The sequence below is a fragment of the Podarcis muralis genome, chromosome 13 (assembly GCF_964188315.1).
Source record: "Podarcis muralis chromosome 13, rPodMur119.hap1.1, whole genome shotgun sequence".
Lineage (NCBI taxonomy): Eukaryota > Metazoa > Chordata > Lepidosauria > Squamata > Lacertidae > Podarcis > Podarcis muralis.
In genome coordinates this window covers 46577540-46593832 of record NC_135667.1, presented here as the reverse complement: position 1 = coordinate 46593832, position 16293 = coordinate 46577540, and the positions used below count along the sequence as shown (strand labels likewise).

Below are 16293 nucleotides of genomic sequence, written 5' to 3'. Positions count from 1 at the left end.
GCTGCTGGGTCTTTCTTTCTTTCTTTCTTTCTTTCTTTCTTTCTTTCTTTCTTTCTTTCTTTCTTTCTTTCTTTCTTTCTTCCTTCCTTCCTTCCTTCCTTCCTTCCTTCCTTCCTTCCTTCCTTCCTTCCTTCCTTCTCTCCTCTCTCTCTCTCTCTCTCTCTCTCTCTCTCCTGTTCCTTCGTCCACCTCCCCACCCCCCCACCCTGTCCGTCCGTCCCTGTCAGATTAATTATTTGAGTAACTGTGTGGGGATGAAGTCAGGATGTGGTGTCAGATGATAAGCAGAGAGGCCCTGGGAAAGAAACAGGGAACATGCTCTCCTGCGTTGCTGCAATCTGGCCGGGCGCGTTAGTGGGACAAAGGTTGGCCAAAGAGAAAGGGGGAGCGTGGTGGGGCCTGCAGTTTTCTTGCATGCCCGTTTCCTAGGAAAGGTGCTGTATAAATTGTCCGAGGCTGCCATTTTACCAGCTCCTCTCAACAACACAGAGGATTCCTTCTTGGCCCATTTCTCTTCACGCAGCAGTCTCGTGCCATCCAGCAAATTAGGGGGGCAGCGGAAGGAATGGCGCTGGGGAGGGAAAGAAGAGCTACCCATTTGGGCGCAGTTCTTGAAGCTGCAGCACAGGGCACAGCAAAACAAAATGCCTCTTTTTGCATGCTAGCAAACCTGGGAGAGTGCTTCAATCCACAGAAAAAACAAAACAGAAGGGAACCAGTCAAAGGCACTGAGAAATCCGGTACTTCCGGGTTGCCACGGGACACAACCTGAAAACGCACAACCTGAAGCAAATGTAACATGAGGTATGACTGTATTTACACCCCGCCCTAGCCACTCTGGGCAGCCTCCAACATATATAAAACATTAAATATTTAAAAAAGTTCCCTATACACGGCTGCCTTCAGATGGCTCGGGGGTCAGATAACTCCATACTCTCCAGTATTTCTCTGATGAAAATAGGGACCTCCTACCATACCCTCCCACATTTCTCCCGAGAAAATAGGGACGTCCTAAGGAAAAGCGGGACATTCTGGGATCAAATCAGAAACCGGGATGGATTCTGTAAATCTGGGATTGTCCCCGGGAAATTGGGACGCTTGGAGGGTCTGTGTATTGCAAACTGTGGAAAACTGAATTTAGGATTGGAAAAGTGAAAAACAGAGAGAAACTGAAATAATCACAGACACATATACACACACAAACTGAAATATACTTGGAGTCAGGTGTGAATTTCATGCTCTTTATTCAGCTCGTAGTAGCAATGAATGAAACTTTCCTCAAAACGGCTCGCTATACATACATTATTTACACAATGTGCCCTGCGTGATTGGCTAATTCTGGGATGCTCCTGCAGGCCAATCAGGTTGCGGATTCACTTCCTCCAGAAGTCTGATTGGCTGCTCCTGCAGGCCAATCAGGTCACTGATTCACTTCTACCTGGAGCTGGATTGGATGGCTCCTGCCGACCAATCAGACTGCTGCATTCTGGATCCTATTGTTCTAGGATTCTGCTCAGTACATAACACAAATGCTTCAGTTAATACCTTTTTTGGGGAGGGAGATTTGACACTGTACCTGTTTTAAAAAATGAGAAGCTATAGGAATTATCTGCTCACTGTGACAGTTTATTTTTCCCCTGTAGATATTAAATTGCTGACCACAATAATGCTGTACCCCATTGAACACCAAAGAAGGGAGTCATCTTGTGAATTTCCGAAAATTCAAAAAGCAACTCACAGCTTTCTAGGAAAAACAAAATGGCAGCCACACCAATTCCCTCTGCGCACCAAGGAATTTCATGCTACCCCTGAAATATTGCTGAAACAAAACAGCCGGTTTTGGTGCGGGTGACGCTGTTGGAAAATGACCTTTTATGCATGGCCTTGTCATTTTCCCAGGGCTTGAACAGATATTCCCAGTGGAGTATGCCAAAAATACTCTAAATTAAAGAGGGATTAAGAGCCAGACTAGATGAGGCATGGAGCAGGCGGGGAATGCAAAGAAAAGTAACTTCCGCTGTGATTGGAGTCTCCCACAGTTTTTACTTTGCTAATTAACAGCTTAATGGGGCTGGTATGTAAAATTGAGGATGTGGTGATTTGGAAGACGGCGTTTAATCTTTTATTTCCATGCCCTTTGCCTGAGGTAAAGTGCCCCCCCCATACTCTCAAAGCTGCTATTTGCTTGTTTTTAAATACTTGTGTCCCCCCCCCCCATGTTTCCAGCAGCAATTCTTACTTTTATCTGTAAGCCACTTTGAGCCCCGTCAGGGGAAAAGGCGGGGTTTAAATAAATAAATAAATATATAAATAAAATGTAATTAGCAATGTTTTTCTTACAGTTGTAAATCATTGTGCTTTTGCTGTGTGTTTTTTTTTCCATCGAATAAACCACTGTAACCCTAATAATAATAATAATAATAATAATAATAATAATAATAATAAATATTTATTATTATAAATAATAATTTATAATTATAAATAATAAACATGTGCCACTGTGGGGTTTTTAAATAATAATTTTCATTAAGTTTTCAATTTTGCATTTCAAAATAAACCTTTTACAAACTTGAAAATATCCAGTGACTTCCCTTCTTCCCCTTCCATGGTTCATTTTACATATTATACATTCCCGCATATTTTAACTGTAAGCATGGAGATCAGTTTCCCACTTTTACTTCGATCAAATGTTATTGACACTGCTGAATTTATCTTAATGCGGCCAGCATTTTCAGCTGTGCAGTTATTTTCCATACGTTCAATAAATGTTTCCCACTCTCCTTTAAATATATGTCCTTCGTTCTACGTGTTAAATCTGCAAGTTCTGCGTATTCTGTCAACCTAAGTTGTCAATCCTCTTTTAGTTGTGTCCCATTGTAATGGATTCCTTTGAAGTCATTTCTGCACCAGGTGAAGTAATTTTTAACCCCCCAATTCCCACCCACCCTGACGCGTCCCATATTTTGCCTGACCACAGGTGACAACCCCAGCCCAACATGAGAAAGACTTTTGCCAGACTTTTGTCTCCCTAACTGGGGGCAGGGGTCATTTCAGGGAAAGAGCATCAAACGATTAGGACATATTGCAACATGTTTGTTTGTGGCCCCAGTATCTTTATTTTTTTAATCTTTATTGCAAAACATACAACACAAACAGACAAAAAGAATACCACAGTGACAACTAAACATTAACTGGTTACACATTATCTAACATCACACATATTTTTGACTTCCAAATCACCTCATTGTGCTTTCTAAATATTCTTAACCTATACGCACTTCCTATTACTGTATATCAAGATTTTTTTTTACGTTTATAATTTTCTTTAATGTTCAAGATTCAATCTATACCTGTCAGATTTGCATTTTCACAATATTGTTATCTTTTTTTTAAATACTTTTCAGATTTATACAATTCACAGATTTTACAATCATTTTGACATTTCAAAACTTCCTTAAATTTATTTTTAATATCTTCTGAATATCCTAATTAACTTAATTTGCTCATTTACTCATCTTCTTTAAATATATACTCATATGTAATAACTGCAGGTTATTGCAATAATCCTATCAATGTTTTTATCTGTCTAACATTTATCAGTCACTATTCCATAAACCATTTCCATTTTTTATGAAAAGTTTGTTATCTTGATTTCTTATTCTTCCCGCAAGTTTCGCCATTTCTGCATATTCCATGAGTTTTTGTATCCATTCTTCCGTTGCTGGGACTTCTGCTTCTTTCCATTTTGGGGCGAGTAACATTCTTGCCGCTGTAGTCGCATACATGAACAAGTTTCTATACAGTTTGGGTAGTTCTGTCCCTATAATTCCCAAGAGAAAAGCTTCTAGTTTCTTTGTTTTACAAACGTTATTTTAAACATCCTTTTCATTTCATTATATGCCATAAATGGGAAATGTGGCCCCAATACCTGGCCTGGCTAAAGTTTGCTACCATTTCTTTCCGTGCTCTGGGTTATAGAGACATCTCTGCTTCTGACAGCTGTGCATGTTGCGCAGGAACATGCACAGGGCCGTCTTACTCATGGGCGCTAGGGGTGCAGAACACCTGGGCGCTGGGCTCTCAGGGGCGCCAGGCCGAGAGTCTAGGGTCCGAGAGTTGAGTCCGGGGAAGAGCCCACCCATTGGCTGGAGCGCCACGGCGGGCTCTTCTGCTGCGGGTGGCTCTGCGCTGTGAGTTCGGGGGCGACTGAGCCTGCGAGACGCTGAGGCAGGTGCCCAGTTCTGCCCTCCTGCACGCCTGGGACTGGGCAACTGGGGGGGGCAGGGCGCTGGGCGGATCTTTACACCCTGGAGTCACATATGCTTTTTTCCCCAAAAAATTTTTTATTGGTTTTCCACATTTCTAACAGATATAACATATAAAACAAAAAAGAAAACACACTACAATGCTAAAAAACCCCACAAAAATATAAACATTTGTTACTTCTAAAACACTTTCGCTGTTAACTGACTTCCTCAAATCCACCCTAACTGAATTTCATTGTATCACCTTGTAACAGTTCTCCGAAATCCTCTTTCTAAAAAAATTAACTCCTTCAATCTACTATCTTCTCTTTTCTTAGTAATCAAAATCCATAATGCTTTACAATTCATTCTTATTTTAATCCTAAGCCTATTTGGTACTTTCAAGTGACTTCTAATTATCTTATGTTACAATATTTGGCTAAATAGTCTTTGAATTTCTTCCAATCTTCTTTCTGATCGTGGATTCTTCCAGTCAGGACGGCCAGCTCCAAAAAGTCCAACATCTTCATCTGCCATTCTTCTACTGTTGGTATTTCTTGAGATTTCCAGTTTTTAGCTACTGTATTTTTCACTCTATAAGACGCACCAGACCATAGTTTTTGTAGGAGGAAAACAAGAAAAAAAATATTCTGAATTCCAGAAGCCAGAACAGCAAGAGGGATCGCTGCGCAGTGAAAGAAGCGATCCCTCTTGCTGTTCTGGCTTCTGGGATAGCTGCGCAGCCTGCATTCGCTCCATAAGACGCACACACATTTCCCCTTACTTTTTAGGAGGGGAAAAGTGAGTCTTATAGAGCAAAAAATACGGTAATAGCAGTCTTGCTGCGGTAGTGGCATACAAAAACAATCTAACATCTTTTTTGGGCAAGGCGCCGCATATGCTTAAGACAGCCCTGAACATGCAAGTCAGGGCATGGCTGATTTTGGACCCTCCTGAAATTCTAGTTCCACGTCTTCACTGGCCTGCCCTCCAGGCCCATGGCCACTGCCTGCGCAGATTGTCGCGGGTCAAGGGCCCTGAGCCTGGACTTTCGTTGGTGCGTGGAGATAAAGGCGACATTTTCACTGGCCGGCCAGCAATCATTAACCCTGCTCTTCCTGATGGCTCCGAGTGTGGACATCATCGTGTTTTGGAGGAGAGCTCGCTTTGTGCTTAGCGTTTCCAGGAACACAAGAAGAACAAACTGCACTGCTGGTAAACAGGAAAACGTGCCTGATTTCCCCCAGTTGGGGAGATGAAAGACATGGCGTGTCTTCTGCCTATAGAAGTTAACCTAGGGCTTGTCGGCGGGGCGAGGGGGCGGGTGGGAATAATTTCCTTTTCAACTCTTGGCTCCCAAGTTTCTATTCTACATATTCATGTCCCACCCTTCAATACAGATATTTCCAAGACAGGCTAATGGCCACTATCAAAATAAAACAATAGAAGCAATTTAAAAGAAAAAACAGATGAAAAGAACTTGCAGATGCTAACACACACACATCCTGCTCTGGGCTTGTTCCATAATTTCCCCCAGATGATTTCCTGCCCCTTCATATGACATTTTCTTGCTCTGTACTTGCTGGCAACTAAAGGCTAAACTGCACGTGCTTTCACAAAATGGATGCTTAAAGAGGCGACTTTTATTTTAATGAAAAAGCAGCAATTATTTAGGGTGGCCATATTCCTGGAAGTGAAAATCTGGACCAAGTTTGTTGTTTGGGGACTTTTATAGAGTTTTTAAAAGCATTAAAAAAAAAAAAAATGACCTACTTGCCATATGTCCAGGTTTACACAGACATTTTGCCGATTCAGCAAAAATCCGCCATTTTGCAGGCCGATTCCTGAGAAAACCCGGGCCTATGGCAGCCCTAAATTATTGCCCCAATCAGGTAGGGCCTTTCCCATTGAAGACTGCAATCCTAGACTCACTATCAAGGGAATGAAATGCTAAGTGTTAATTCTACAGTGGTACCTCGGGTTACATACGCTTCAGGTTACATACGCTTCAGGTTACAGACTCCGCTAACCCAGAAATAGTACCTCAGGTTAAGAACTTTGCTTCAGGATGAGAACAGAAATCGTGCTCTGGCGGTGTGGCAGCAGCAGGAGGCCCCATTAGCTAAAGTGGTGCTTTAGGTTAAGAACAGTTTCAGGTTAAGAACGGACCTCCAGAACAAATTAAGTACTTAACCTGAGGTACCACTGTATTACCATCTGATGGTAGAAAAGCAATGCTAAACTCCCCTGACTTTAGTATGGGGCGGACCTAAATCTTGAGACTTTTGCAGAGCTGTGCTCGTAACCTCCTGCGCTCCTGCCTAATCGGCGATGACAAAAATGCATTTTCAAAATTTTCATGTACACAAAAGAAATTGAAAAGCAAAACATGCTTAGTTAAGTGTTAGAATGTGTGCGGCGTGTTCGTCTGCTGGCGTGAGTACAGTGCTCAGCTCTTAAATAGCCTTTATTGAGTGGTTCAGCAGATCATACCAGCTGAGAGGGTCCGAATCTGGCACTTTGCATCGGGAACACAGCGTGACGGCCAAAGTGTCAGGCATTTGAACTGGCTTGTGTCAGCATTCCCTCTTTGCTGTTCACTGCTGCCTAAGATGAACTGCACGAGAGCCTACAAGGTGGACCCTATTTCAAGAGAAAGGCAGAGCCCAGCTGGAGAAATAGGAACCAGAAGAGGCCTCATGCCCAAAATATTTATTGTCTATTTAGTTTATTTAGTGCATCTGCATGCACTGCTCTTCAGCCCAAAAGACTCCTGGAGTGGCTTACAGACAAGACAGTCCCTATCTGTAGCCTTACAATCTGGGGGGAAAATAAACAAACTACAACACACAAGGGAAAAAGGATAGAGAGGGAATAAATGGCTGGCTGTGGAAGCACTGCAGTTAAATAATTTAAAATGGATTGGTGACATTTTCCTTCAAAATTATAGGACGGGCTTTGTACTCCAGCTTCACCCTTTCCTTCATGCAATGCAGTTATTTTATGTTCAGTATAAACAGGGCTTTTTTTACAGTTACACACACCACTTTTAATTGTTCTCCAATACATGGAGGGGAAGAAAATGGGAAACAGAGACATTCCGGATTCAAATCAGAAACCAGGATGGCTTCTGTAATTCCGGGACTCTCCCTGGAAAATCAGGGCACTTGGAGGGTATGCATTAAGTCTCAGCTTTGCTTCTAAATAAACATGCATAGGATCCGGCCTGCATATAACCTGAAACACTTACTGTACACATGGTTTCTACTTATGCTTATTGCATTATTAGCCATCACCATTGTAAGCGCTAAAGGGGTGGTTCAAAGGTGTTGTGGAGTAGCTGATGTGCATTAATTGAGATTAATTGTGTGCATTAATTGAGATGCACGCATCCTGAGATTACAAATTTAAGGAGGACTTTGAAACATGTTTGTGTGCTGCAGTTGGAGAACAGAAGAGGACAAGGATTCTGATGACTACACCGTAACAAGTGAGTGAACAAAACATAGCAATTCCACACTAAATGCCTAGTGTGGAAGAACCCTGTGTCTGTTTGGTCTCTTAAATTTCATTAGTTTTTAAAGGCAGCTTAAACTGAGTTGCTGCAGTTGCCTATTATTGGGGTTTTTTATGCAGGGGGAGGAGTGGGATAATATAAAATGACCTGTCGGGAACCCCTCTGTGAGCAGTACTAAAACCTGGAAAATTTGAACCCAGGGATTCCTGGCAAATTTCCTCCATCAGCCCAGAGCTAGGATGCAGGAGAAGTTGTGCACGAACCAGAGACGCTTCCCTTTACCCAGGGGACGGGATGAAGATTTAATGTGGCCCTGGAAAGAGTTAACTTTTTTGTGGCGAAGGCACCAGGCTGTTTTGGAGGGCTTGTTTGTTCCTCTTACATAAGTTTCTCTAAACTTGTTTGTCCCAAGCTAGGGGGGGAAGCACCTTTGATCGGGAAGGTGTTTTTTGTACCAAAGTGATTTTAAGTCCAAAGCTCAATCTGCCGCGCACGGGAGAAGATAAAAGGAGATGAGAGCCGTCCAAGGGTGTAGTGCAGCTACACGAACCGAAATAGCTGGTCGCTCAGCTATCGACAGAATGGAAGCAGGCATGGACTTTCTCCATCATTCAGGCATCCAAGCCACACACTACCTCCAAACTAGCTACCCGGCAGCCCAGGATTGGTTCCTCTTTGTTTCTTTCGCTGCCGACCTCCGAAACACGTTCTTTGTCTTCTTCCCCATCTGGTTCCACCTCTGCGAAGCGGTGGGGATCAAACTCATCTGGGTTGCTGTGATTGGCGACTGGCTGAACCTCGTCTTCAAGTGGTAAGTGTCCTGCCTACTCGAAGGTGGTCGCCTGAACTCAGGCTTTCTTCATCTGGGCATGTAATGTTGTTAAGCAAAGGTAAAGGGACCCCTGACCGTTAGGTCCAGTTATGGCCGACTCTGGGGTTGCGGCGCTCATCTCGCTTTATTGGCCGAGGGAGCCGGCGTACAGCTTCCGGGTCATGTGGCCAGCATGACTAAGCCGCTTCTGGCGAACCAGAGCAGCACACAGAAACGCCGTTTACCTTCCCGCCGGAGTGGTACCTATTTATCTACTTGCACTTTGATGTGCTCTCGAACTGCTAGGTGGGCAGGAGCAGGGACCGAGCAACGGGAGCTCACCCCGTCGCGGGGATTCAAACCACCAACCTTCTGATCGGCAAGTCCTAGGTTCAGTGGTTTAACCCACAGCGCCACCCGCGTACTTGTTAAGTAGGCACCAAGAATATCCACAGCTAGCTTCCATAAGTTTGGAATGGGAAGACTTCCTGGCAAGTCCGAACCCCGGCAACAAACCATTCTGCCCATTCCAGCTACTCTCTGCTATTCTGTGAAACCAGCTGTTAGGATGGCCTCAATGGAACAAGTCCTTTCCATTTCCCTTCCACTCTTTCCTTCCCTTTCACGAGCTCCTCTCTGCAAGTTCCATGCCAGTCTGGCAAGTTATTTTTTCTGGACTTGTGGAATAGGAGGAAAGTCTTTGGTTGCCCCTGGTTGACTTTAACGGGTTGTGTGCATGGCCTGTTACTGCCTTTGGTGTTAGCATCTAGGATAAATATCTATTTAGCCCCCAGATCTGTTTTTTTCCCAGCACCAGACTCCAAAATACTCCACGAAAACATGGGACCCTTCTGGTCTGCTTGCATTGTGATCCTTAACACTCAGGAATTTGTGTGGGTGTCGCAACTCTCTTTCCTTTCGGCCCTAGCTGGTTCTGTTGTCGGCAATCCCTTCCTACAGCAGAGACTCACAGTGCCTCTCATGTTCCTTTTCTCTACAGGATCCTGTTTGGGCAGAGACCTTACTGGTGGGTACGTGAGGCCAGTTTCTACCACAACACCTCGGCCCCTGCAATCCAGCAGTTCCCTGCTACGTGTGAAACTGGCCCAGGTGAGATGCCAAAGGAAAGGGTGGACATGTAACCGGAGGCAGGGCTGGAAGCAAAGGAGGGAATGCATTAACACCAAAAAATATAATCATAAAGACAGTTATTCTGTGAACTGCCCTGAGATCTTATGGTGATATAAATCTAATAAATAAAATAATAATACAGTGGTACCTCGGGTTAAGTACTTAATTCGTTCCGGAGGTCCGTACCTAACCTGAAACTGTTCTTAACCTAAAGCACCACTTTAGCTAATGGGGGCCTCCTGCTGCTGCTGTGCCGCCGGAGCACAATTTTTGTCCTCGTCCTGAAGCAAAGTTCTTAACCCGAGGTAATATTTCTGGGTTAGCGGAGTCTGTAACCTGAAGCGTATGTAACCTGAAGCGTATGTAACCCGAGGTACCATTGTAAACAGGTTTGATAAATCTAGGCCGTGTCTTGAGTTAATCACAATTCCATATGTTTGGCGAGCACCTGGATTTTCTTTACTTTCTTGTACTGGAACACGATATCGCCTTGCAAGATTTAATTTCTTAACCCATGCTTGAAGCTCAGTGAAAGATACGTTTTAAGAGCCAAATGGGTTAAGTTAAATGCTAAAAATGAAGTAAATGGTCAATGAAGCTCTGGCTTAAACTCCCACCACCAAAACATGGTTCAGTCTCAGATCAAAATCCAGGCTGACTGTACAGTTTTCTCTGAATCCGTGTTTATCCCTGGGAAACAGAAAGAGACGCCAACCACAGGACTTGCTCAGCTGTTGCAGAATATGTTGCTTGGGCTGTGACTGGTGAGCCTTGAAGGGGGCGGGAAATCAATACATGAAGAGTGGTATTTGGGTACATAAGGCCTGCATCTGATTTTGGATTTTATTTCCCCTCTGGGAAAGGTGACGGGTAATATAGATGGCTTGAAAGGGTTTTGTCTTTCGGGCAAGGCTGAGGGTGATACGGAGGGTTTGGAGCCAAGGCGTCTGACTTTCCTTTCCACTTTAGGGAGTCCCTCTGGACACGCAATGGGTTCAGCCGGCGTGTACTATGTGATGGTTACAGCCATTCTCTCCATTGCATTGAAAAAGAAGCAGCCATCTTGGAAGCACCGGTAAGTAGGCACAGCAATATTAAGTAGTAACAAAAGGCACTCTCTCTGAGCAAGGGAGAGTGCTGGGAAGTATTTTCTGCTTCAAGGAGAATTACGTAATATTACGATGTGCAACAATGCTTCCGTTGTGGAAGGGAAAATTACAAAAGGTACAAAAATACACTTTACAATAAGCCAGAGATTTGATGCTGATAAGGAAAAAAGACACCAGGAGAGAACAATATTGTCCCTGTACATATCTTAGGGATGGATGGATCTGTTAATTTCAGTCCTCTAAGTCTCTCATTTCTCCAATCTTAGCATTCCCAGTTCTCCACATTTCTGCATTTTTTACAAAAATCCTCACAAAAAGTTGACAGCATTTCAATGCAAATTTCTCCCAATAAGCACATTTTGCTATGTCTCTCTGGCTAATCATTCATATTTTTGCAAGCAATTTCCCCAAGTATGCATTTTAATGCTATTTCCATGAATGTGTGTGGTTCTGTGCACATTCCCCCCCCCCCCCCGCTATTGCGTGGGGAACTGCATCACGAAATTTAGAGGACAAATTTTGCAGGATAGCTGCGCTCACACAATGTTCGCACGTTGGTTCGAGAAGTGCAAGTTAGTTAGTTTCTCACTGAATTGCAATGAAGATCAAATTGCCCCTCCATCCCTAGTAGATGTTGTCATTAAAATTGCCTGTAGCAACTGGAAAAGTGAATTATTCTCATTGGGAACCAGGGGAAGGCATATGCAATATTTCAAAGGGCAGCAGGGCTTCGCTGGAAACTCCTTCACTGTGAACAGTACAAGTGTGCCTCTCTCAGATCACGCTTTGGAAAATACATTCCTACATGTCTGAACCAGAAGCCAGATGATTGTGCAGATTGACTGCCCCAAGCTGTTGCCAAGGGATTTCTCAACCATCAGACAATGACAGCCTGCCCGAAGTCTGTAGGAAGGGACAAAATTTGGCAGCTGAGCAGGATTTTGATTGGCTTGTTTGCTCGTCTGTCTTTTCAGTTGTGAAGCCAGAAGGAAATTAGGCTCACACTGCAGTCGAACAACCTGTTGTGACCTCTGCTTTCACATTACACCAGTCTTCCCCTGGTGACAGAGGCTGGCCAGTGCAAAAACTGCACAGGAACCCAAAATCTTAATTCTCCGGAGCTCTTACAGTGGGTGGGAGAGGTGGGGAAAGGATCTGTATAGCTTGCAAGTGAGCTCAGGAGAGCCCCCAGAAAAGCCTGGCTTGCCAGTGTTCACCTCTATTCTCTTCTCATCTCTTGTCTCCTTTTGCAGCTTCTTGCAGGCAGTGCTCTGGGCAGCTTTTGCCGTCGTCCAAGTCTGCGTCTGTCTCTCCCGTGTCTTCATTGCTGCCCATTTCCCCCACCAAGTTGTCGCCGGAGTCTTCTCAGGTCAGTGCAGGTTACTCACCGCCTGGTATGATATGTTGAGATGTACGGCAAGGCTGCAGCTGTGGAATACAGTAGAATTTGTTGCCGAGGACTCAGCTGCAGATTCTAATACGCAGACTCCACAGAACAAAATTAGCACACTCCCCGAAATGAGGTCTTTTTAAATAATAATCAATTTTATTAAAGGTTTTCAACCTAATATAGCATAATTTTTTTTTTAAATGTATCAAACAGAAGAAAAAGAAAGATACATTAATAATAAGTAAAGGTAAAGGGACCCCTGACCATTAGGTCCAGTTGTGGCCAACTCTGGGGTTGCGGTGCTCATCTCGCTTTATTGGCCGAGGGAGCCGGCGTACAGCTTCCGGGTCATGTGGCCGGCATGACTAAGCCGCTTCTGGCGAACCAGAGCAGCGCACGGAAATGCCGTTTACCTTCCCGCTGGAGCGGTACCTATTTATCTACTTGCACTTTGATGTGCTTTCGAACTGCCAGGTGGGCAGGAGCAGGGACCGAGGATTGGGAGCTCACCCCGTTGCGGGGATTCGAACCACCGACCTTCTGATCGGCAAGTCCTAGGCTCTGTGGTTTAACCCACAGCGCCACCCGCGTCCCTAATATTTCTCATATGATCCTCATAAAAAACCCAACAAAATTATAAATATATCTGTGTAGCCCTCGGCCACCAGTTTATCTAACCTTCATACATACGGAGAGCTGAATTTCCCACCTCCCACCTGGGAGATCTTCCACTTCCACCCTGAGAAAAGCCACTTTGACCTGCCAAAATGACAAGGCTGTGAGATACCCATAAAACAGAATACTTTGTCTTTGAGGGCATAGGTGTGATGGCAATCCAGGTGTTCCACCTTGTTTAGTTTTCTAAAGACCTGAGCCGTTTTGCCAGCCGTACCGCAAAAGACGTCGCTGCGTAGCCTTAAGATTGCTTCCAACAGTTTGGGGGTATGTGTGTATTGACCAGCGATGTCTCCTTTTCCCCCGCAATCCAGGCGTGGTGGTTGCCGAATCTTTCCAGCACATACGCTCCATCTACAACCCCAGCCTGCGGAAGTATGTGGGCACCACCCTGTTCCTCTTCTCTTTCGCCCTGGGTTTCTACCTGCTGCTCAAGGTGCTGGGCGTGGACCTCCTGTGGACTCTGGAAAAGGCCAAGCGGTGGTGCGAAAACCCAGAGTGGGTCCACCTGGACACCACACCCTTTGCCGGCCTCCTGCGCAACCTGGGCGTCCTCTTTGGGCTGGGACTGGCCCTCAACTCCCCAATGTACGTGGAAAGCTGCAAAGGGAAACAAGGGCATCAGCTGGCCTTCCGGCTGGCCTCCATCGGCGCTTCGCTCCTCGTCCTGCACCTCTTTGACTCTTTCAAGCCCCCTGCTAAAGTGGAGATGCTCTTCTACCTCCTGTCTTTCTGCAAGAGTGCCGCCGTGCCGCTGGCAGCGGCGGCCCTCATCCCCTATTGCGTCTCCCAGATCCTTACCCAACAAGACAAGAAAACTGTGTAGTCGCCATGCCGGTTTTATTTTCTATGAACTTGAGCAGGTGAAGAGCTACGACGGAAGGCCTCGGGGGCGAAAAGGGACAGCTTTCTTGGCGGTCCTCTTAACTAAGTGTGTTCTGGGCTCCCGCTGGGGCCAGGATACGGCTGACCCATCTGCCTTCATAAAATACCAGCTGGGGTCTCCATCCAGTGCTGGCCATAGGTCGTAATTCCAGTGGCGCAGTTTGGTAATTTTTAGATTGTGGACATTATGGTTGAAAGGTAACGTGTGCCGCTCCGCTTATTTCAAAATATTGCTGATACGCCAGCGCTTCTGCATCTGGGGCCCCTCCAGACCCTAAAGTCTTGGCCCTGGATGGCGTTGCTACGTGAGTCTTCCATTGCAAGACATTTCTCCAGAAAAGTGTTACCTGCGATTTTGTCCGCCACCAGTAAATACATGCTCAGCTGAGATGACAGGGAAAAACTGGTATCAGCAAGGCAGGGAACAGGGAGCAAGCAGGGGGATTCACTTGGCATAGTTGGGGCAGAAGAGGAATAGAATATATATTTCCACCATTGCCTGTCTTGTGGCAGGAGAGGGAAGTTATCCATGACACCCGCCAGCATTGTTCACACTTCAAGGGAGACGCTCCCTAGTGAGCCTGGCGGGTGTTGTGAGCTCAAGCGATGATCCCCTGTGTGTGTTACGGGGGGATTTCACATCACTGAAGGATTGACGGTCACTTTTGGGATGGGGAGGGAGAAAAGATGGCGAACCCACCCGCGGCCTACCGCAGCCTAGAGATGGCTTTTGTAGATGTCTGCACGCCATAGTTCTATATTTGTACCTACACCTTTTTGTTATGAATAAAGCATGTTTTGTTAGCAAATGAATGGTCAGCTTTCTTTTGGGAAAATATTTGAAAACTGAAGTATTAAATGTTGTTTAAAAGCTCCCCGTATCAATTCCCTCTGCCAGTTAACTATAAATGAACTCCTAGTCTTGATTTAGTGATGCAGGTTACAGTACTTCTACAGTGTTGTGCCAGAGCGCTAAACTTCGAGATGAAAAGAATAATAATCTGCAATGATTCTCTAAAGCTCCTCTCTGGTCTCTGCCAGCTCAACTTTTCACTTAACTGCTGTAGAATTATTATCCAGTGTTTACACAGTGGGTGGGCTACTCTGTGCCAAAAAATGATATCCTGAGACTTTGGTGGTGGTTTCTTCACCTGTTGACAGGTAGGGGAAGTATTGTTTGCTGTGCTTAATTTATAAATTAAGTGACAGCAGTCACTTAATTTATAAATTTATAAATTAATTTATAAATTTGGTGACAGCAGTCACGAAATTAAAAGACGCCTGCTCCTTGGGAGAAAGGCGATGGCAAATCTAGACAACATCTTAAAAAGTAGAGACATCACCTTACCAACAAAGGTCCGTATAGTTAAAGCCATGGTTTTCCCAGTAGTGATGTATGGAAGTGAGAGCTGGACCATAAAGAAGGCTGATCGCCGAAGAATTGATGCTTTTGAATTATGGTGCTGGAGGAGACTCTTGAGAGTCCCATGGACTGCAAGAAGATCAAATGCATCCATTCTTCAGGAAATCAGACCTGAGTGCTCACTGGAAGGACAGATCGTGAAGCTGAGGCTCCAATACTTTGGCCACCTCATGAGAAGAGAAGACTCCCTGGAAAAGACCCTGATGTTGGGAAAGATGGAGGGCACAAGGAGAAGGGGACGACAGAGGAAGAGATGGTTGGATAGTGTTCTCGAAGCTACAAACATGAGCCTGACCAAACTGCGGGAGGTGGTGGAAGACAGGAGTGCCTGGCGTGCTCTGGTCCATGGGGTCACGAAGAGTCGGACACAACTAAACGACTAAACAACAACAACAACAATTTATAAAATGAAGCTGGGGATCTAACCTGCTTTAGAGTACTGGCGCTTCAGACCTGAAATCACTTGCTCCTAATCAAAGCAGGCTACAGGACTCATTGGTGAAAGAAAGGAACTCTGCGCATGGTCAGAGGCACTGTCTCCTCTTATTCACATATTTCAGAACTGAGTCTTGAATTGTTCCAGAGCTAATCCTTGGGGCAAGCTAAGCCCTGTTTGCTTCCCTGTCATGCTAAAAGACTGTGTCAACAGTTCATCAGCTGCCAGCTCTTAACTCCCAATTCCTAGGATCAAACATATTGCAAGGGGGAAGCTGGAGGAAAGGTTAGTGGGTGGGGCACACTGACTGAGGCACACAGCGCCAGTATATGAAGTAACTTAGAGTCCATCTCCATTTATTTTTGTTTGCTGTGTAAACCAACAACAAATGGTGATTATTGCAGACCCTATTTTCCGGGGATGTCCCTGATTTAGAGAAACCATCCCAGTTTCTGATTTGATCCCAGAATGTCCAAGTTTTCCTTAGGATGTCCCTATTTCCATCGGAGAAATGTTGGAGGGTATGGAATTATCCAACCTCTGAGCTGTCGGAAGGCAATTTTTTAAAAATGTTTAATTTTTTTTTAATATGTTGGAAGCTGCCCAGAGTGGCAGGGGCAACCCAATAAGATGTGTGGTGTGTAAATATTAAAATTATCATTATGGAATGGG

At 44.9% G+C, this 16293-nt stretch overlaps 1 protein-coding gene across 1 annotated transcript; it reads left to right on the top strand.

Moving 5' to 3' along the window:
- The first annotated feature begins 8286 nt into the window (after nucleotides 1–8286).
- On the top strand, nucleotides 8287–14571 carry LOC114582481 (glucose-6-phosphatase catalytic subunit 1-like). The gene is made up of 5 exons (XM_077917539.1): nucleotides 8287–8572; nucleotides 9573–9682; nucleotides 10673–10778; nucleotides 12066–12181; nucleotides 13192–14571. The coding sequence occupies exons 1-5, from the start codon at nucleotides 8343–8345 to the stop codon at nucleotides 13701–13703; spliced, it is 1074 nt and encodes a 357-aa protein (XP_077773665.1). The 5' UTR covers nucleotides 8287–8342; the 3' UTR covers nucleotides 13704–14571.
- Nucleotides 14572–16293: the final 1722 nt, after the last annotated feature.